At 49.2% G+C, this 20,840-nt stretch overlaps 1 protein-coding gene across 1 annotated transcript; it reads left to right on the top strand.

Annotated features, from left to right (window-relative positions):
- The first annotated feature begins 1,032 nt into the window (after positions 1–1,032).
- On the top strand, positions 1,033–17,952 carry LOC144108041 (astacin-like metalloprotease toxin 5). Its single transcript, XM_077641323.1, has 6 exons — positions 1,033–1,222; positions 1,867–1,937; positions 2,802–2,874; positions 3,383–3,500; positions 15,342–15,517; positions 17,668–17,952. Exons 1-6 carry the CDS (start codon positions 1,126–1,128, stop codon positions 17,892–17,894), a joined length of 762 nt encoding a protein of 253 aa, XP_077497449.1. The 5' UTR covers positions 1,033–1,125; the 3' UTR covers positions 17,895–17,952.
- The last annotated feature ends 2,888 nt before the right edge of the window (positions 17,953–20,840 follow it).

The raw sequence follows: 20,840 nt of genomic DNA, 5'->3' as shown, positions 1-20,840 counted from the left end.
ATTTTTCAAAAGCAAAATACTTTTGCTGTCTTCCAACTGTGTGGAATCCATGTTTTTTTTTCCAACGACGCATTGAGATCTTCCACGGTAATCTTCGTTACCCTATTCAGCTCTGGCGGCAATATTTTTCATTATGGTACATATATAAGGCTTGACACGCGTCAAAGGTGCTTCAGTCTTGATTAAGTGCACTCTACCGTCTTTTCTCACCAGCACTGCTGGACAAAAAACAAGTGTAATGTAACAACCGAAGAATGGTGCGAAAACTGGCGTTCCTCATGTCCGGAAAGTATATGACCGTGACGACTCCTCGTAATAAGGCTGCCCATCGTGCAGAATACAGCGGTAAAATTGGTGTGGCTTTCCCCAATTTCATTTCAGTTGATCGGAAGTTTTCTGCTTACAGCTTTTAAGTTTTTGCAGCGCACCATCCGCTGCCTATGTTGTAACACCTTCTCACAGCATCATTATGCACACATTGCAGGAAAAACAAACGTCCTCCACGTGCCGACACTTGAAGCCAAGTTGGTTCGCTGTTCCCACAAGAGGGAATTAAGAACTGAACTACTTCTCAATCACTTGAGTCAGAAAGCCCCATTCAACCAGAGTCACTGCCCTGCACTTAGCATTGAGGACTACATCGCACATTTTGAACTGTCCTCCTAACGTGTTGCATCTCATATCAGTGTGCTTCAAGTTATTTAGCTCACGAACCTCCAGACAAGGTAGCTTTGCATTGTTATAGTCAAGTATGCATATTGCAACACATCATTTATCGTAGTGGATAATGCCATACGGTATGAACGATACGACCGGTCACTGCGCTGTCAGTTATAGCACCGCTAATGACCGATAGCGACTTCTACAAAGTGTCTATTGCAACTGCCAGTGCATGTGCACAGCATGTGAAGGGAACGGCATATGGCATCATTTATCTGCCAATTATCGCTGTCGCCGCAGTCATAAAAAAACATCCTGAAAAAAAATGGGACGCGGACGATTTTGGCTGCCATATATAAATGCTCTGCTCGAAAGCTTCCAAGCGCTTGCAAGGAGGATCCTGGCACAGCGGCGGCACTAGGAATAGAGTTAGTTCTTCGGGGACCACAGACCAGAATTGGCAGCATGCTTTTCCAGTCGGCATCATGGGTGCGGCTCCTCTTCCTGGCATCAGTGGTGTGTGAAGTGCTGGCAGCTCCCTCCGCTCATGAGTCGAACACAGGTAACGTGTTCCCTTACGGTAATGCGCAGAGTGTTGCATCTAAGCGTATGAAAAACGCTTGTATGCCTCATACTGAAAATAGACACATTCTTTTATGGTAAAATATCGTATATTTAAGCAAAAAGGAAAAATAATTTAGCACGTTATTACTGTCTGTGCAAACGGACCCTCTTGACTGGATAGGCTGAAATTTACGAGGTCAGGAATTCGGCGATTACTGATGCCAAACTCCCTAAGTGCTAGGTGCCTTAAAGAAATGTTACCGCAATGCGAAAAAAACACAGTCAAAAAATACACGCCAGGACAGATCTGGCAGAGAAGACAACAGTCTACTTTCGTAGTAAAAAATATCCCTCTTATATTCTGACTCACACTGATAAACTCACCTTTTGGTCAAGTCTGACGACATGTGACTGTTTTGACTGCGACATAAATGTGCGATCTGTTGTACCTGCTGAAGAGGCTGAAAAATATTATTTTGCTTTTAAGAGATAAGACAGGCAGGGAAGGCGCTTGCGTTTAGGTATTTATGTAATTCGAGATCAGGAGGGCTCTTTAAAAGCGTACTGTTAACTCGGACGCCTTGGAAGGGAAGAAACTTAGGACGACCTTTTGCTGACGTCTTCTTTCTGCTTTTCACCCAGGAAGCCGCATTATGGAAGAAGAGGGGCGTTTCGAAGGAGATATTGTTGTGCCCGAAGGGATCTCGGAAGACGTAAGACACCTTACTTTTTACGCGCCAGGAGTTTAGCAGTGCTTCCCATCTCGGCACAAAGACGTGGGCCAGGTGTGCCCGCCATTAAGTCTCAAGCTCACGGCGAATAGTCCTAAAATGCCGCAAAATGAAAAGAATGAAGGCCGCTCCAACTCATCGAATTGATTTAAGCTCGCAGCATAAAATCCTAGCCGTTGCCTGCAAGCTATTCATGCAAGAGCTCGGGTTGTTGGATGTTCCGTTCCTTCAGTTTTTTCGCCCTTTCTTCCCTTCGTTCTGTCTTTTTATCTATCTCTCTTTCTCACTTCCTTTCATGTCGTCTCTTTTTCCACGCTTCTTTTTGTTCTCTATTTCTCTGTTCTCTGTTCTCTCCATCGTAAACAACGCAAATAAAATTTTTAAAAACATGGAAAATGGTGATATTCTTGTTACCGTCTATTTGCCATTCTTGCTACCCGCACACATTAACGGGCAGCCCTATTCATTATATTGATTTTGTGTGCGAGGCATTCACGCGAAATTGCCGCACTGCCTCCTCCCTACCCCGCTTCGTGTTCGTGAACTTTGAAGTGCTCTTAAATTTTGAAACTATTCCAGCAATTCACTTATACCAGGCGTGATTGCACTGATGCGTGTGCTGGTTTAAAACATTGGCGAGTGTCGATAAAGCTGCGCTTATACGCTTGCGCATGGCAGTTGTAGAGCTGTGAATCTGATTGCCGCCGCGATTATGCTGCTCAATCTCGCTCTCAATTTTGCCCCGTTTGACTATGGCATCGGTGATCCTTCACGCTCCACCCTTGGCTGGCCAAATCGCCATGATGTTAATTACAAAACCTTGCTGCAACTCGTTAATTTGTGCAGAGGACGGTTGTTCCTATAGCAGCGAAGCTCTGGCCTAAGGGTATCATTCCTTACTCCACTGACAAAAGTTCAGGTGAGTGAACGCGTTAATAGGAGGCAGCATTATTTGAGAACGTGTATGTAGTCGTGCACGTTGAAAATTGCGGAACAAGAAGAAACTTATGCTCAGACTGTTACGACAGAGCTTTGGGCGAGTTGTTGGGACAGGATAACTGACACGGCATGAAGGATCGCACGCATGATAATCCAACACACACACACACACAGACAGCACGTTTCATGATGGGGCAAAAAACTAGGAGCCTTCTTGTACTGTCCCATTCTCAAAACGTTTTCGTGTCACACTGTCCGCTCTGTGAGGTCGCATCGCTTGCGATGTACTGGTAATCAAGGCTACGCTCGTTAGCAGCTATTCATAGCGGCCAGCATACAATTAGCAATCAAATTATACGTCATAACGTTTAAGGCCGGCTTTACACTTCAGAATGTATCAAGTAGTTAGAGAGTGACCTTCACGACTGCTTTCTCTCCGGAACGCGCACAGCGAGCCGCTAACACGTTTCGCATCTTTCTTTCGACAGCCGACATAGCCCACCACATCCGGAGAGGGATGGGATCGATTGAAGCCGTCACCTGCCTGCGCTTTGTGAACCGCACAAAGGACGACAATGACTACGTCCTAATCTACAAGGGATCAGAGTAAGAGCGACTGTCGATACCGTTTGAGGGAAGTGTTTCGGACTATTATTGCGGCAAACATTTAGCCAACTTTTATTGTTCGCGTGTTGCATGTCGCATCACCCTGATATACGAAAATGGATTGTTATTCAAGGCTACAGAGGAGGCGAGTGTTTGCAAGGAAAAGTTAAGTATTACGCAATTTTGCAGCGAGAGCTGTTACTGCCATGGTTAGACAACCTCCTCTGCGTGGCTTCAGCCGGTGCACGCGATCACGTGACTGCTCCTTGCATGTGCCTCGCACTACCTTTGTCGTCAGCAGGTGGGACGCGTGCCAAGCACTTCGAAACGCCTCTCGTGCGTTGAACGTAGCCGAGAAGTACGAGGCTGCAAAGATGAATGTACGAGCTGGCAAACATGTGGCGGTTGAACACAGGAAGCACGTCTTGGGGACGCTGCCTGAAAACATCGTCTGCTTTGTGCCCACAAGCTTCGTTCACAAAAAGTGACAAAGAAAAGAAATGGTTGCGAAAGCATGTGTCTAGCCTTGTTGGATCATGGTTTTTCTTTGCTGGGTCGTCGGCACGTCTTTCAACGAGTTTAGATTCAGGTTAAGCTCTCATCGAGGTTAAACTTACCCGAATTGTTCGTGCCACAGATGGAAGTTGACGAAGATGATGATGCGCAATGTGCAGTGTGAGAGTGTGTTGTAGTGTAACACGAGGGGTGCTGCGAGGATAGCATAGCGCTGTCGAGCAGTAGCTGATCTGATCTGTTCGCACCGCCGCGGGTTTGGAACCCAGTCGGCGCAATATTTATTTCATTTCTGCACCCTCAAAGTGAGGGACTCCGCAAGTTTCTTCGTTGGGTTCGACTCCGTGATATAGCACTTGCGCGCCAAAATCGCGAGGCTGCACGTCACAATGCGCATTCAGGAGCAGCGGCTTTTGCCTAGAGCAGTTTTGACAGCGGCGAAATTGTGTTCGCACCTCTGCAGCAGGCTACGTATTTCCTACATCCGTTGTCTGTCTTCTCGTTGACAACTCTGGATGGTGCGAGCGCCGTGCCGCTTCCATGACGCACACAATAACGTAACTTCCTGTTACGGCATCAACAGCTTCTAACGCTATCTCATTGCAAAACACAGAGTAATTGTTGGTGTTTCCATGAATTGTTTTTCCGGAGCATGGGCCGTACCTTACATTCCCTATGACTGCAAAGATCTATACGCATAAGAAAAAGCTTTAATTACTGAGGTTGTCTGATTATATAAGTCACGGCTGGTCGCCTATTATTTAACCTTTGCAACCTCTGAATATATCAGGTTCTTATAACTGAATAACTGTCAGTTCAATAATTATTATTAATTTTAACCGATAAAGTTATTGCACAACTAATTTTTCATTGATCAACACCACAAATAAAAGAAACCTTCCCCATGCTTTGCTTAGTTTCCGTGGCTGTTGGCTTTCTTCATGTGACCATATTTCACATTACTGTAAACAGTTATTAGGCGAAATAATGTCACGTACGGTAGACCTTCACCAAATCTTTAAACACTATAAGAACAGTACGAAATGGGCATTCTAAACTTTGGCAGAAATGGTACTGATTGTGCACCAAAACTTCCGAGAGTTGCGAGATATACACGGAGTGCGAAAAAGGTTTAATTTCAACCTACACAGCGATACAGGCGTAGAATTTAATCATTCCAATGGCTGTGCGGCGCATGGCTGGCCTTTCCGTTAACGTATTCCCGTTAACGTGTTCCCGCCCATTCATTGTCTATAGGATGCAGTACGTAAGACGGACCATAAGGAGTAAGCGTGTGTTTTTTTTCATTAGAGCGCGGCACCTTAGGTGCCCGTTCATGGATTCCGCGTCATAGTCGTCGGCGTGGTCGGTGTAGTCGGCACGACATGCCACCTGTCAACCATGGCAGGTGGTAGCAGAGCGAAAGGCCACCTGCCACGGAGAGAGCGCAGTAATGGACACCCAGAAGGTGGCGGCCACGGGAAGATCCCGGAGGGTGGCTGACAGCGTAACACGCCAACTTCCAGCGGTGGCAGCTTTCACATTATTTCACGCGTTTTCACATTATTTGACCGACGACAAATATGTGCTCATCAAGGCCTATGAAAATCCACAGGGATTTCCTGCGGACCTTTGTGGGATACAGAAACTGCGGCGGAAAAGATATGCGAGGGGGGTCCGCGGGAGTTTCACAGCACGTCCTAGCGATAACCGCATATCCTTTCAAGATTTCCAAGGGACATCCCTCGGATGTCACTGTTGTCACTCGGAAGTGGCATGTCAAGACCTGGGCTCAAATGCCGCATTACCGAGTATCGTAACCATAAGTGAATTTTTAATAATTTATGAATATATATTTCTCATTGAGATGAGGATTAAATATGTTACGAAGGAAGGTCAACACAAAGTGTACAATCCAGCCTCTGCCCTTTCGCCCGTTTCCACTGAGCCTCATTTTCACCACGTTTCAAAGCCAACACAAAACATGTACGTCACCGACTACGTCAACATTTTACCCAAGCATAACATGAAAGCCTAATATTCGCTGCTAATGTGAAAGAACATTACATTTCCTTTGTTGCCTTGAAGTCGAGGGTTCGATGCAATCCCGTCTGGCGAGGAAAATTCATGCCTACCTGTCAAAAACATTCACTCGCCAAAGATGTAAAGAAACATTGATTTACGTTTCGACGCCCGTACGGGTGCCTTGATCATAATGAAGCGAAGGACGGGAAAACAGCTATATGTAGGCGATTTTCGAGAAAAGAGCGGAGGTATATCTCTGGGAGATTGCCACCGGTCCGGTTAATCGTATCTTGTGTTGACTGATGTACAGTGATTCCGTGAGTAGGCGTTTTGGCAATGATTTTTCCTTTACAATCACACGTGCCGCGTCCCAGTTGATGGCATAGCCAGTGTCCTGATGGTGTTGCGCTAAAGCGTTCGAGCGAGTTCTGCCTTGGGCGACGTCATTTTGGTGTTGCTTGAGCCTCGTCTTAAATTTTCCGGTTTCATCGATGTATGAAAAGGCACAATTACGATAGGGGATCTTGTAGACAACCCCTGGATAGATAGCTGGGTCACTATAGAGTTCTTGACCTGTAAGAGACGTTGCCGAAGTTTACTTGAAGGGACGTGGGCCACGCGAACGTCATAGTCAGAAAAATTTAGCAGTGGCTCAACTCGGCTATGCCAGGATATACGTAGCGTGAGCAGCAATTTCGCTCTCCTTCTCCATGGCTATACCACACTGGCAAACTCCCCGCTATATGTATACCCCCCACTGATACCTCTGCGCATGCGCACAAAATGAGAGGCGCTATCAAGCGGTTCCGGCGCAGCGTCCGACTTGGCTACTGCGCAACGGAGGCGCACATCTGGGCACGCGCCGGCGCCAGTGCGTCTGCCAAATGCGCCGACCAGCGAGGCGCGCGCTGCGGCGGCTCCGGCGCGCCAGTCCAGTCCAGAAAAGCTTTATTTCCGGCAGATGGTGGTCTCCCTATCCCCTCCCAGGCTCGGCCGAAGCCTAAGCCCGATCAGGAGAAGAGGCCGTCGGCTGAGGACGGTGTAACTGATGCTTCACGTCCTCAGCCGGCGCGCCAGCTGTGCGCCGTGTGACGTCACTGCTCCTCGCGCATGCGCAGCACGGCTGTCCAGGAGCCACGCGAAACTGCTCAACCTCGGCCAGTGTAGCTCACGCTACAAAAAATTCGAGCAAGGTTTTCTCTCACGCCACTGGCATGCGGTACCGGCACCAGCTTCTTTGTGCATGTCACAATTTGGTTTGGCGCGGCAGAGGCGCGCTGTTCCTGTGACCATAGTATTTGCGCTGGATAGCCGTTCCGTATCAGGTCTTGCCTGGCCTGCTTTATTTCTGCTGCTCTAAGCTTTGGACTTGATCATATTTTAAGAGCGCGGTTGAACAGAGCCGAAGCGATTGAGCGCTTGTGCCCGATGGAATTGGATGATTGAAAGTTTAGGTACCTTTTGTTGTGAGTGGGCTCGCGATAAGCCTTGGTTTCCACAGAGTGGGCTGTGCGTTCCACGAGGCTGTGCGTTCTTCCTCTGAGGTGAACTGGATACTCTGCTGTAACGTGTTGAGAAGTGAGAGAAACCTTTGTACGTCTTGCCGGTTGACGATGCAGAAAGTCATCGACATAACGTGCAAAAAAATGCGGTGGGGGGTCGAATGAGGAAAGCGCTGAGGATTCTATGGATCCTAAGGCAAGGTTAGCACATACAACAGAAACTGAGGCTGTTCCGAAAATTTGTCTGTAAAAAGTCTTGTTGAAGGTGAAGTATGTATCGGAGAGGCAGAATTTCAAGAGACGGCAGCGGTGGTCGGCTTTAATCGGGGTTCACTCAGGCAAAATCTCGTTTTCGTTCAGGGCTTTCTTGCAACACTGACCGCAAAATTCACAGGCACAGATGTGAACAGTGACTTCACATCGAACAAGACCATGATTTGGCTGTCGTCAACAGGGACATCCTTTCGCTTCCCGACAAAGTCGGCCGCGTCCCGGACATGCGTAGCTGTTGTTACGTCTCGCCTACGACGCGCGGTATAGCCGGCGCGGATGCAACGGACGCCGCGGCTTCGTTCATCGCGGCCGCAACGCCTCCCGCCAAGCGCGTCCAGGCAGGTTTCAGTGCCACGTGTCGTCGTGCGTGCGTGTGTGTGTGTGTGCATGTTGGTGCCCACGCTTGTCAAAGCGCGGCAGCCGGGGAGAGGAGCTCCCCAACTGGGAGGCGAGGAGGTCTGACCGGCGCCGGCCTGGCGGACGCGCCCGTCACGTCTGGACATGTTGAAGCGACGCCGTATCGGGCGCCTCTTCCCAAGCCGTTCCCTCTTGCCCTCGACTCCGACGGTATAAAACGCCGCTGCCCCGGACGCCGAGGAGAGAGGAGCGCGCGCGCCCCTGCGCGCGCGTTCTTCCTTCTTTTTCTGAAACCCTACCTATCCTTCTCTCTATCTGCACGCCGGCAGTGGTTGTGGTGTTTTAACACCAGTCACAGGCCCGTGCATTTTCCTTTCCTCTTCCCCTTTCATCCACTTACTACTACTACGCCGAGGAGAGACTTCGATTCCTTCCTTCGAGTAACGTGGTCGCCCTGACCGGCTGCTCTTTTGAGATGCCAGAATAAACCAGTTGTTCTGTTGCCAGTCGACTCATCCTTTGCCGGGACCTTCGGATGTTTCCAGCTTTGCCCCAGGCCGCCAGGCCAACGCTACCCTTGGGGCTTGCAACCCAAATGCAACAACTGGTTGCCAGCGGTGAGATCCCGACAACGGAGGCCAGCAGCGAAGATATGCGTTCAACTGTATGCTGAGCAGCACAACGACCATCCGGGAGCAGTGCAACGAGCCCTGTGTGATGACTGGTTGCCTGCAGCGGAACGACTGCGCTGAATTCTTGGCTGCGAGGTTTGGTGAGTGCGGGACTTTCTTCTTCTGAGTATTGCCAGGCTTTTGTTAGTGTCAGAAACAGAGCTGGTAATTGTGGTTGTCGTTGCTGCCGGGTTAGTTTGCGGCAAGACAATAGTAGGCAGTAGAGAAAGCAGCATTCGGAGCAGCCATGGATTTGAAGTCGTTGCGCAAACCGAAATTGCTGGAGCTTGCAAGAGAGTTGGGTCTTGATGTCTCAGACAAACTCAGAAAACCAGAACTGCTAAGGGCGATTCTTGAGTTGGAGGCTGAGGATGACGAGCTGTCGGAATGCCTTGAGACCATTGAGGAGAGGGAACAAAAAGAAAAAGACGAGCGCGAACGTAAAGAACAAAAAGAGAAAGAGGAGCGCGAACGTAAAGAGCAAAAAGAGAAAGAAGAGCGCGCTTTGGAAATGAAGCGTCTCGAGGTAGAGATGGAACGCGCTCGTAATGGAAGTCAGGCACACGGTGCAGGAGAACGAGTATCGTTCAAAATGACTGACCTGATGCGGCCGTTTAAGCTTGGAGAGGACATTGGTTTGTTCCTGGTTAACTTTGAGCGAACGTGCGAGAAGCAGGGGTTCTCTCGGGAAACGTGGCCACAGCGCTTGCTCACTTTGTTACCCGGCGAGGCGGCCGACGTAGTCGCTCGCTTGAAGAGAGGGGAGGCAGAGGATTTCGACCAAGTGAAATCGAGTCTGCTAAAAAAGTACAGGCTGTCAGCGGAGGCGTTCCGTCGGAAGTTTCGGGAAAATGAAAAAGGCAGAAATGAGTCATATACAGAGTTTGCCTACAGGCTTATGTCAAACATGCAGGAGTGGCTCAAAGAAGAGAAAGCGTTTGGTGACCACGAGAAAATTCTGCAGTGTTTCGGGCTGGAACAGTTTTACAGTCGGTTACCTGAGAACGTGCGGTACTGGGTCTTGGATAGGCCAGACGTTAGTACAGTGGCTAAAGCCGCCGAGCTAGCCGAGGAGTTTGTGACGCGTCGGGCTCGCGGAGCTAAGGACGGTCAAAAGGGTGAATTTGGCTCCAAGTCTGAGAGGCCGAAGTTCACACCCATGAGAGCAAGGGGGGACACACGTAGTGCGGATGCGAGTGAAAGCAGTCCGACCGAACGTAAGGAGACGGCGGCAGCCGAAGCCGAACGCAGAAAGCGGTTCGAGAGGAGGCAAGCGCGCGTGTGTTATACGTGCCAGAAGCCGGGTCACTTTTCGGCGCAGTGTCCAGAAACAAAAAGAGAAGTCGTGTGTTTGTCATTATGTAGCACTGACGAGAACATGAAGCTTCTCGAGCCTTACATGCGAGACTTCCTCGTGAACGGGAAAGAGTGCCGAGTGCTTCGTGATTCCGCAGCTACAATGGATGTAGTTCACCCCTCTTACGTAGAACCCGATATGTTCACGGGCGAGTGCGCATGGATCAAGCAAGCCGTGGAAGCTCACAGCGTGTGTCTGCCCGTAGCAAAAGTGGTTATTGAAGGACCTTTCGGAGCAATTGAGACGGAGGCCGCAGTGTCATCTATGCTGCCCCCCCCCCAGTACCCGTACCTATTTTCGAACCGGTCCGATCACCTCCTGCGCGAGAAGGGCCTTTTGTTTGGTGAGGCTAGCGTTCAGGCCTTAACCAGATCGAGAGTTCGGGAGCTCGCTGCAAAGGCGGTAGTTGCGGGGCCGACGTTGTCGAACACTGAGAAAGGGTCGGAGGCGCAGCAAGCTGATATTCAGAGCACGTCCGAACTGAATAAAATTGAGCCTGTAGCGCTTAAGGCACCAGGTACTGGAGAGGAAACGCCCGACACGGGAAAGTTAGAAGAGCTATCTGCAGATTTGCTCATCGCGCCTACGTCCGATGGACTTAATAGGTTGCTAAAAGTCAGCCGGTCGGCTTTGATAGCCGAGCAAAAAAAGGATGGCAGCCTAGAAAACATGCGCTGCAATGTCAAGGAAGGTATCGCCAAGAAAAATGTTCGTTTTGTGGAAAGAGGTGGGGTCTTGTACCGGAAGTATCTAGACCGCAGGGGAGTCGAGTTCGATCAGCTGATCGTGCCTCAGTGCTACCGTCAGGATCTGTTGCGCTTGTCGCATGGCGGTTCGTGGTCCGGACACCTAGGAGTTAAGAAGACTAAGGACCGTCTCTTGCAAGAGTACTATTGGCCAGGGTGTTTTCGTGACGTAGAAACCTTTGTGAGGACGTGTGACACCTGTCAGCGGGTTGGCAAACCAGGGGACAAATCGAGGGCGCCGTTGAAGTTGGTGCCTATCATTACGGAGCCTTTTAGACGGCTCGTTATTGATACAGTGGGACCTCTGCCGGTAACAGCCACGGGGTACAGACACATTTTGACTGTGATCTGCCCAGCGACAAAGTTCCCTGAAGCAGTGCCGCTTAAAGAACTCAGCTCAGTTGAGATAGTCAATGCACTACTGTCCATATTTGCGCGAGTTGGTTTTCCTGCGGAAATCCAGTCAGATCAGGGCACAGTGTTTACTAGCGCTTTGACGACAGCCTTTCTCGAAAGGTGTGGGGTAAAGCTGTTACACAGCTCAGTGTACCACCCACAGTCGAATTCCGTTGAGAAGCTCCACTCCGTCATGAAGCGCGTGTTGAGAGCATTGTGTTTTGAGCAACAAAGTGATTGGGAGCTGTGTCTGCCTGGGGTGATGTTTGCATTAAGGACCGCGCCGCATGCGGCTACGGGGTTTTCGCCAGCTGAGCTGGTGTACGGTCGCTCGCTGCGGTCTCCGCTTCGCATGCTTCGAGACTCTTGGGAAGGCAGGGGCGACGACCCAGTCGTGGTCGAGTACGTGCTTAGTCTCCTCGAACGCTTAAGAAGGGCACAGGAGTTGTCAGGTGAAGCAATGGCAAAAGCCCAGCATAGGGCCAAGGTTTATTATGATCGGACAGCCAGGGCCCGTCGTTTTGAGGTGGGCGATGAGGTAATGGTATTGCGCACATCGCTAAAAAACAAACTCGACGTGCAGTGGGAGGGCCCAGCACGGATTGTTCAAAAACTGTCGGATGTTAACTACGTGGTGAGTCTGCCAGGAAAGCGGAAAGCACAGCAAGTTTACCACTGTAATCTGCTCAAACCCTATAGACAACGGGAAGCAGTGGTGTGTATGATGGTAAACGTTCCCGAAGAGCTTCCGGTCGAGCTTCCGGGACTAGGCTCAGTGACGAACAGGGAAGACACTGATCAGGTCATTAGTGACTTAATCATTAAAGCACCGCTGTCGCCTGAGCAGAAAACCGAACTACACCAACTCTTACAAGAGTTTCAAGGTCAGTTCTCTGAGAGGCCTGGTAGGACTTCTGTCCTTACTCATGATATAGAACTTACCTCCCCAGAGCCAGTACGATCCAAGGCGTACCGGGTGTCACCCCGCCAGCGCGATATTATGGAGGCTGAGGTAAAGAAAATGCTACAGCTCGGTGTTATTGAGGCGGGTGAGAGTGATTATACCTCCCCCTTGATTTTAGTTGAGGTACCGGGCAAGGAACCTCGTCCTTGCGTCGACTACCGCAGGCTTAATTCCATCACTAAGGATCAAATTTATCCGATCCCTAACATCGAGGAGCGCCTTGAGAAAGTTAGTAGCGCTCAGTTTATTTCCACCCTAGATCTTGTCAGGGGTTATTGGCAGGTTCCACTTACAGAAGAGGCTAGTAGGTATGCGGCGTTCATTTCACCAATGGGAACATTCCGTCCTAAAGTTTTGAGTTTTGGTTTGAAGAACGCGCCATACTGCTTTTCAAGCCTCATGGACAAAGTGTTGCGGGGACAGGAAGAATTCGCTTTACCGTATTTAGACGACGTAGCGATATTCTCCGCATCCTGGTCTGAGCATATGGCACACTTGCGGGCAGTGCTAACCCGCCTGCGCGAAGCGGGCTTGACAATCAAGGCTCCCAAGTGCCAATTAGCACAGGCCGAGGTTGTCTACCTCGGTCACGTGATTGGACAGGGTCGTCGCCGCCCCTCTGAAATAAAGGTGGCCGCTGTGCGAGACTTCCCGCAACCGCGCACGAAGACCGATATTCGGTCGTTCTTAGGTGTCGCCGGCTACTATCAGAGGTACATCCCCAGGTACTCCGATATCGCGGCTCCCCTGACGGATGCTCTAAGAAAAACAGAGCCCCAAACAGTCGTCTGGAGCGAGACAAAGGAAAGAGCTTTCAGCGCCCTAAAGAGCGCCCTAACAAGCCAGCCTGTGCTACGATCGCCAGACTACACAAAAGGGTTCGTTGTTCAGTGCGATGCTAGTGAGCGACGCATGGGCGTTGTACTGTGCCAAAGGGACAATGGAGAAGTGGAACACCCCGTCCTGTATGCTAGTCGTAAGCTGACCTGTCGTGAGCAGGCATACAGCGCCACCGAGAAAGAGTGTGCGTGTCTCGTGTGGGCCGTTCAGAAATTGTCATGCTACCTAGCCGGCTCGAGGTTTATCATTGAGACGGATCACTGCCCTCTCCAATGGCTGCAGACCATCTCTCCCAAAAATGGCCGCCTCCTGCGCTGGAGCCTCGCTTTGCAACAATATTCCTTTGATGTGCGTTACAAAAAGGGGAGTCTCAACGGTAACGCCGATGGCTTAAGTCGAAGCCCCTAACGTAGGAATCCGCCTCAAAGTTGTTGGTTACTGATGTTTTCTTCCTGAGGCAGGATTTTTAACATATTGCTTTTGTTTAGTGTTTCAAAGTGATTATGTGCTTTCTAGTGCAATTTTCCAATTTGTGGACGCGTTCTGAGTGCTGCTTGACTACTGTAAGGAACTAGGCAGTAGTATAAAAGGGGAAAGAGCCTGGCAGAGCTTAGTGAGGGTTGTCTCGTGCTTGCTGACTGAGCGGTTGTGTTTCGGCGTAGTTCTAACGCTTGCTGGGAACGAGCACAAAAATGGCAACTCTCCCGAAGTGACTTTGCAGTGTCCTATGTGATCCTGAACCCGAGAACGAGGCCTTCTCTGTGCGCTGCGCTCCAGCAACGTCGAGGGACGATCGGTTTCGATTACGAGCATCATCGAGCGACATCCCTCTGGACAGCGGATGCAGTCCCCTGACCATCGGGATCTCCTTCTCCCGGCGGGGCGGTCTGTTACGTCTCGCCTACGACGCGCGGTATAGCCGGCGCGGATGCAACGGACGCCGCGGCTTCGTTCATCGCGGCCGCAACGCCTCCCGCCAAGCGCGTCCAGGCAGGTTTCAGTGCCACGTGTCGTCGTGCGTGCGTGTGTGTGTGTGTGCATGTTGGTGCCCACGCTTGTCAAAGCGCGGCAGCCGGGGAGAGAAGCTCCCCAACTGGGAGGCGAGGAGGTCTGACCGGCGCCGGCCTGGCGGACGCGCCCGTCACGTCTGGACATGTTGAAGCGACGCCGTATCGGGCGCCTCTTCCCAAGCCGTTCCCTCTTGCCCTCGACTCCGACGGTATAAAACGCCGCTGCCCCGGACGCCGAGGAGAAAAAACGCCGCGCGCCCCTGCGCGCGCGTTCTTCCTTCTTCTTCTGAAACCCTACCTATCCTTCTCTCTATCTGCACGCCGGCAGTGGTTGTGGTGTTTTAACACCAGTCACAGGCCCGTGCATTTTCCTTTCCTCTTCCCCTTTCATCCACTTACTACTACTACTACGCCGAGGAGAGACTTCGATTCCTTCCTTCGAGTAACGTGGTCGCCCTGACCGGCTGCTCTTTTGAGATGCCAGAATAAACCAGTTGTTCTGTTGCCAGTCGACTCTTCCTTTGCCGGGACCTTCGGATGTTTCCAGCTTTGCCCCAGGCCGCCAGGCCAACGCTACCCTTGGGGCTTGCAACCCAAATGCAACACTGTCTTTCCCGCTAAAGGTGCAAGCACCCTGTGAAGGTAACCGGAGAGCCTGTCCTACGGGTATCGTGTAAAGTCCACAATTGTACGAAGGGGTGTGCCCTCCTTGTGGACTTTTGGTAAGCCGTAGATAGCTGGAGCGGTGCCATTGTGACATGCTTGTAGATGTACTGGCCATCGGGGGTGACGTATTTGAAGACATCTGTGAGCAGCTTCGGTAGTCCAGTCCCTATTTTTCTGGTCGGGTCTCGGCCTCTCTTTGCATAGGTTTCTTCGTCTTGGAGAAGCGTCGACAACTTTTCTATATATACTGTCCTATCTAATACCCCAGTAGCATTTCCCTTGTCGGCCGGCAGGATCACGATTGCCTTGTTCCTTTGTAGGGCTTTCTAGGGCTTTCTGCTCAGGGCGTGAGAGTGCGCCGTCTTTTTTTTCTTTTTTCAGCTTCGCAAGTGCTCCGATGGCACGAGAGCCAGCTTGGTCGCCTAGGCTGGCGGCATGCTTTTCGCATGACTTGTGCAGTCAGTTGCCTTAAATGCGAGAGTGTCGTGTGATCAACAGCCGCTCTGAACTATGGCACGCAGCTGCTCCTCGTCCATCGGTCGCAAGGGAGGAATGCAGAGGCTGTCTCTGGGCAATAACTGCGACTACAAAGGCGTAATTGTACACGAGCTTCTGCACGCCGTTGGCTTCATCCACGAGCACACGCGCTCCGACAGGGACGAGTACTTGGACATCTTCGAAGAAAACGTGGCGCAGGGTAAGGATTTCGTCTGAGACACTCTTACCATCACTTATGCTCTGTACTGCTCTGTATAGAGTGGAGCTGGAACACACGCGGGTGACGCGCCAATAGACAGTACAAGTCCCAGCTCTAGCGCCTTCTGGTGGCCACTTAATGCGCACGTCTACGCGGGTGAGAAGTATAGACGCAGTACAATCTCAAAACGGCGTAGTTATCGGCCCTGTAACGTAACCCTTTCTCTTGTCAGCAGGAAAATGCGGCAGTATACGATGCGGACACTGAATGCGTCGAAGAAAACCTCCTGAACAGCTGTCGCAAGTAAATCAAAGCCGTTGCCTTGCATTATTTTGCGACACTCTGCTTGGAGTTTGCTTCACAGAACCTGGGACACGAGTCCACCTTGGCTGGCCTTCTAAATGCACCGAACTACTTGAGACACGGGTAGCTGGATGGCGCTAAGATCGTTGCGGAGTTAATAGACACCTTTAGCCCACCGTGCATCGTGTTACCGTTACCGTTACCGAAGTACCGGGAGCCCGCTTACAACCGGTGATCACGTGCTGATTGGTCCCGATGCCGCAGGCGCACGCGCAGCTTCCTGCAGCTGCCAGGTATCTGACGCCATCTGGTGCCGTCAAGATTTGCGCATGCGCATTGGCTGCGCGCGGGCTCCCTGAACTCCGCTGCCGGTAACATGGTACACAGTATGCTAAATGTGTCTAATAGTAACGATGAAGCTAGGGCAAAGAACGCATCTGAATCCAAGCTCATGGCAAGGAGTTCAAACCGATTTTTTTATCTATAAATAATTGGGTGGTCTAAAGAAACGATCGAAGGAAGGTTAACATGTAGCTTGAGAAACGCCGGTGAACCTCAAAAGGTGTGATCGTTTGGCAAGCCTGTCTGCTGCACGTGATGTCATTTGACATCCTGCACAGAAGGACCGATTGCTATTTTAGTTTTGGTGCCGCAACTAGTCACTGCAACAGCGTCGTCCAGGCTCCGTGCCCACTATTTGTCGGCGCTGCTATATACTTGAAGAAGGCGCGTCGACGGGCGAGTTCCTTTCACACCTATTCACAGAAACGTAACGGAAAAAAGACAAGGACCTCTGCGTCAGTTTCGTTTCCAGTACCGTCCATGTCTTTTTTCGTGTAGTGTGTCTGTGAAAGCTGTGCGTCGTTTCCCTACTGCTGCTGCAAGAAAACAAAAAGTTTCTTATACCCCTGTCACACGGGCACTTGTAAGGCCTTAGAAATTAAGGTCCTTTGCCCCAAAGGCGCGTGACGCGCATCTACACGGCAAAGCGTCGAGACCTTTGCGATAAAGGTCCGTAGCAATAAAGGCGGCCGTCAGCGGCCTTAAAGTTGCTTAAAGGAGCAACCCAGACGGCAGCGCCAGCTAGCGAGCTCAAAGAATAAAAAATTGACGCAATTTTTGTTTTGAAACCGTAAAAAATTACTAATTTATCTTATTTAATGGTTAATTTTGTGTTACAGTGCACTTAAGGGTAGAGGAGGCTATGACTAAAGACATTCACACTGCTAAGAAAGGACTTGAACGCTTTTCGGCAGCCGCATCGACACACACGTGCTTGCGCATCTCGCTTTGCTGTTTTTTCTTCGTTTGCTCTTTGTTGTGTGCGTGTTTTGAGTTTGCTTGTGTGCACAAAGACACAAGCAACAAAGCAAGCTTCTCGAACACGACGAGGAGCCGAACGGAAAAGTGCGCCTACCGTGGTCGGACCGAGAACGATGAAAAAAAAAAGAAACTTTGTTTCAAAATATCTGTTTCTCACCGTCAGAACGCTCGTTTATTATCGTGATAGCTACTTTTTCCAACATAAACGAATGCACTTTTAGCTGAAGTGCTACCGTCTGCTTTAATTTCATAATGTTACTAGCGCCGCTTCACACACAGCGGTGACTTTTGGCATTCACGGAGGCCGCGTTCTAGCTCCTTTGGATTTGCCGTGTAGCAGCGTCGCTGCTCCTTTTCGGTTTTCCTCCTTTAGTACAATAAGACAACTTTACGGCAAAGGCCGAGAAGAAGTCCCGTGTGACAGGGGTATTACACAGGGCCTGTAAAATAAACCATTTTTCAGCAAAATATAGTAATAATTTGATCTTTCTTCTTCATAAATGAAACTTTCCTTCAATATGCAGAACAACTGCGAAACTTCGACAAGCTACGGCCGAGTCAGAATCGACTGATCACAGGATTTGACACACAATCGATCATGCTATACGGGTCGACGGCCTTCTCCCGTGCTCCGGGCCTGATTACCATGTTGACCAGGGACGGAAAGCGGCTGCCTGAGGTCTACCAAAAGAAGGGACTTAGTTCCAACGATGCACATCGCATTCGCGTCCTTTACAAATGCCCCAACTGACATGTAGGCTACGATTCACAAGGAATTATTTGTTGAATAAAATTTTGGATCTACCTTCCTTATATGAATATCATTTAGCACTGAGATATAAAAAATGTATACGTTACCACTGGAATACGTTCCTAGAACTATCCTACCTGAAAGCCATCATTCCAACATATGAATTTCGAAATCAATCACTCTGGTGCGTTCCTTTCTCGTACAGAATACGCATGTTCTATGCTATGCTTTGTCATTCCACATGTATTAAATAAGCTGCTGAGTAGAGGCATACCTGTTGAAAAAAGTAGCCCACGTGACATTCTTTTCGCTTTGAGGCGGTGACTTTCAGTTCTCTTAATAAATGTGCTAGCATAGTGATCATGTGATCACAGTGATCACATTTGTGGGCATATATGTTCTTTTCTTTGTCTTTTAACAATATATGCGCGCAGTGCCTTTCATTTTTTTCAGCTGCCCTGTAAATCGCACTCATTGTTAACCACGCTCTGCTTTCTTCGTTGTATTTTGCCTTGTTCAAGGGGGCCTGGACACCAAGTGAATTTTGTTTCACTTTTCTGTCCGGGAGAACCTAAATCGTCCTGATGTAAATAAAGACGAACTTGAACTTATGTTACCAAAGTACAGTCGAGCCCGGATATATCGAACTCGAATGGGATCACGAAGCAGTTTGGCACATTGAATTCGATATGTAAAAAAAAATGGCAACGGATAACCTTATCTCTGTCCTTGAGGCATGAATACATTGCACCCACGCTAGTGACGCACTTCTTACCGCAACGTGCCAACCGCCGAAGTGCTGACAGCACATCCCTTGCAAAGCGTTGCTATAGGCCAAACATGCTTCGCATCGAAAACGCAGAGGACGGTGCTGTTGAACAAACCGCTGCCTAATGTAAGTTTATGTCTTAGCCTGTTACCAGCACACAATAACTAGTATAGTCTCTCATTAAGGTTAATGTGCTTTTGGTTTCAGCAACGCCCTCGATTACGAAGCGAGAGAAGCACGCCACGCGAGGGTGGCCGCAAAGCTTTGGTTATGTTGCCATCACCGCATTATAGCGATGTTGCCTTGGAAATGGGTACGATTCCTTATAAAAATTTCTTTAGCCAGTCTATAGACTGTCCATAGACTTTTGTCTATAATGCATCAAGACAGGCTATAGACAAGTCCTAGGGAATAGACAGCATATAGACAATCTGTAGATTTACGGTCATACACTATTAGTTGACTTTTATTTATAGACAGTGCATATACTGTGAACAGAGAAATTGAAATATCTTAAGGAAGGCAATAGAGTCTATAAGAAATCTGTAGACTGTCTATAGGCCTTTTATAAGGAAAGAGTTTGAAGGGCACCTTCAAGAATATCCCAAGCTTACCTCGTCACGCGGTTTTACAGTGCTAACGCTGCCAGCAAGTGCTCAAGGCCGGTAGCCAACCCGTCTGCGCACGCAAAAAGTGATCGCCGGAGTGTCGTTATGAGAAGCCCCATTTGCGTCGGCCCCGGCGCGCCGTTTGATATATCGAACGACCGACGAAGTTCGCGTTCGATATACGACAGGACTTTCTAACACCTTTACAAAAAATTTCGTTGCAGATTATGTGTGTACGATAGAGCCAATATTTCGAAATATCCGGGTTTGACATACACGTACGCGCTTGAGTGTATCACAATCACGGTATAATTAGAAGGAAAACATTTATTTTCCAACTTGAAGCATAGCGCATTGGCTTCCTCGACTTGGTCATAGCGGCCTCGACTCCTTCGGTACCATGAACTTGGAAACGTCCAAGAGATCTGTTCTTTAACACAATAAAGACGATTAGCGCCTCAGGTTCATTCACCCTACACCGTCAGAGCCGTCTTCATGTCACAAATATGACCAGATTAATTTAGACGCAGATTTTCAAATATATCGGCACTTAAAATACCAGAAGCTGCTTGTCATCAAGGCGAGCCGAAGGCATCACCTGAAGGGAGCCGCTTTCACATGTAGAAAAATAAACGCAGGTTAGGTCTTGGTAATACGTATGTTTTTGCGTGGATCTTCAGGCGAGCATTCCTAGGTGTAGTATCATTCAAGGAAGCCAGGTGTGTGCGGCTATTAGTAAAGAAAGCACATTTAATGTCGGCTTTTTATTTTTTGAGTGGCACAATATTGTACATGAAAAATCTGATGCCCTTTAGGTCCAGCTATAAATCGTGGACAGTAAACAATGATTGAGGACCTGCCTGTAGAATAAGGCCACCGGGAAACAAGTTTCAGATATAGAAATTACGTAAAAAAACACATCATGACAATTTCTATCCTTTACAGTTTTGCACAGCAGGAATGGAAAGCCAAAAATATAAAACAACGATAACAGTGCCAGGAAACGGAGCCCGCGAACTGTCTAGAGCATCAGCGTTTGTGGCGTGAAAGTGCGTTTCTTTGAAACTCGGAAGTTTCGGCTTCTTTAAGAGACGTCGCCTGCCCCTGCAACACGGAAACGCCGAGCATTATTCTGAACACCACTATTTATTCGAGTATCCACAATTCGCCTCTTCGTTGATGATTGCGTACTTTTTTTGAGTAACTATACTACCTGTGACTAGTCAATCCTGCAGAAAAACCTCGATATAATGGAAACCTTGTGAACCATGCTCTCGGCTGATTAAACTGAATGTGTCAAAATGCAAGAGTATCCAAATGCAACGAACACATTCCAGCTTAGATATTCGTGCTCATTAAACTCCACGACCATTTCACGTGTTCAATCGTACCAGCATCTAGGTGTTATCGTGGGAAAGCTGAACTGGTCTGAGCATATCACGAAGCTAGCGGCCAACACACCCCAAACAATTGTCTTCGTTCAACGTACGTTTCTTTATTTATCCCAATTTATATCCGGAAACTAGCCTGTCAGGCGTAAGCTCCTGTGAAACTCGATTATGATTGTGC

The sequence above is a fragment of the Amblyomma americanum genome, chromosome 10 (assembly GCF_052857255.1).
Source record: "Amblyomma americanum isolate KBUSLIRL-KWMA chromosome 10, ASM5285725v1, whole genome shotgun sequence".
Classification (NCBI taxonomy): Eukaryota; Metazoa; Arthropoda; class Arachnida; order Ixodida; family Ixodidae; genus Amblyomma; species Amblyomma americanum.
Note: the sequence above shows the minus strand (reverse complement) of the source record. Positions and strands in the feature narration are given on the sequence as shown.

What these genes read in the sequence shown, in the direction of transcription:
- LOC144108041 (XM_077641323.1), top strand. Translation starts at nt 1,126, where the DNA reads ATGCTTTTCCAGTCGGCATCATGGGTGCGGCTCCTCTTCCTGGCATCA. An exon ending in CGCTCATGAGTCGAACACAG is followed by an intron (nt 1,223 to 1,866) that starts GTAACGTGTTCC and finishes CTTTTCACCCAG; the next exon opens with GAAGCCGCATTATGGAAGAA. An exon ending in CTCCACTGACAAAAGTTCAG is followed by an intron (nt 2,875 to 3,382) that starts GTGAGTGAACGC and finishes TTCTTTCGACAG; the next exon opens with CCGACATAGCCCACCACATC.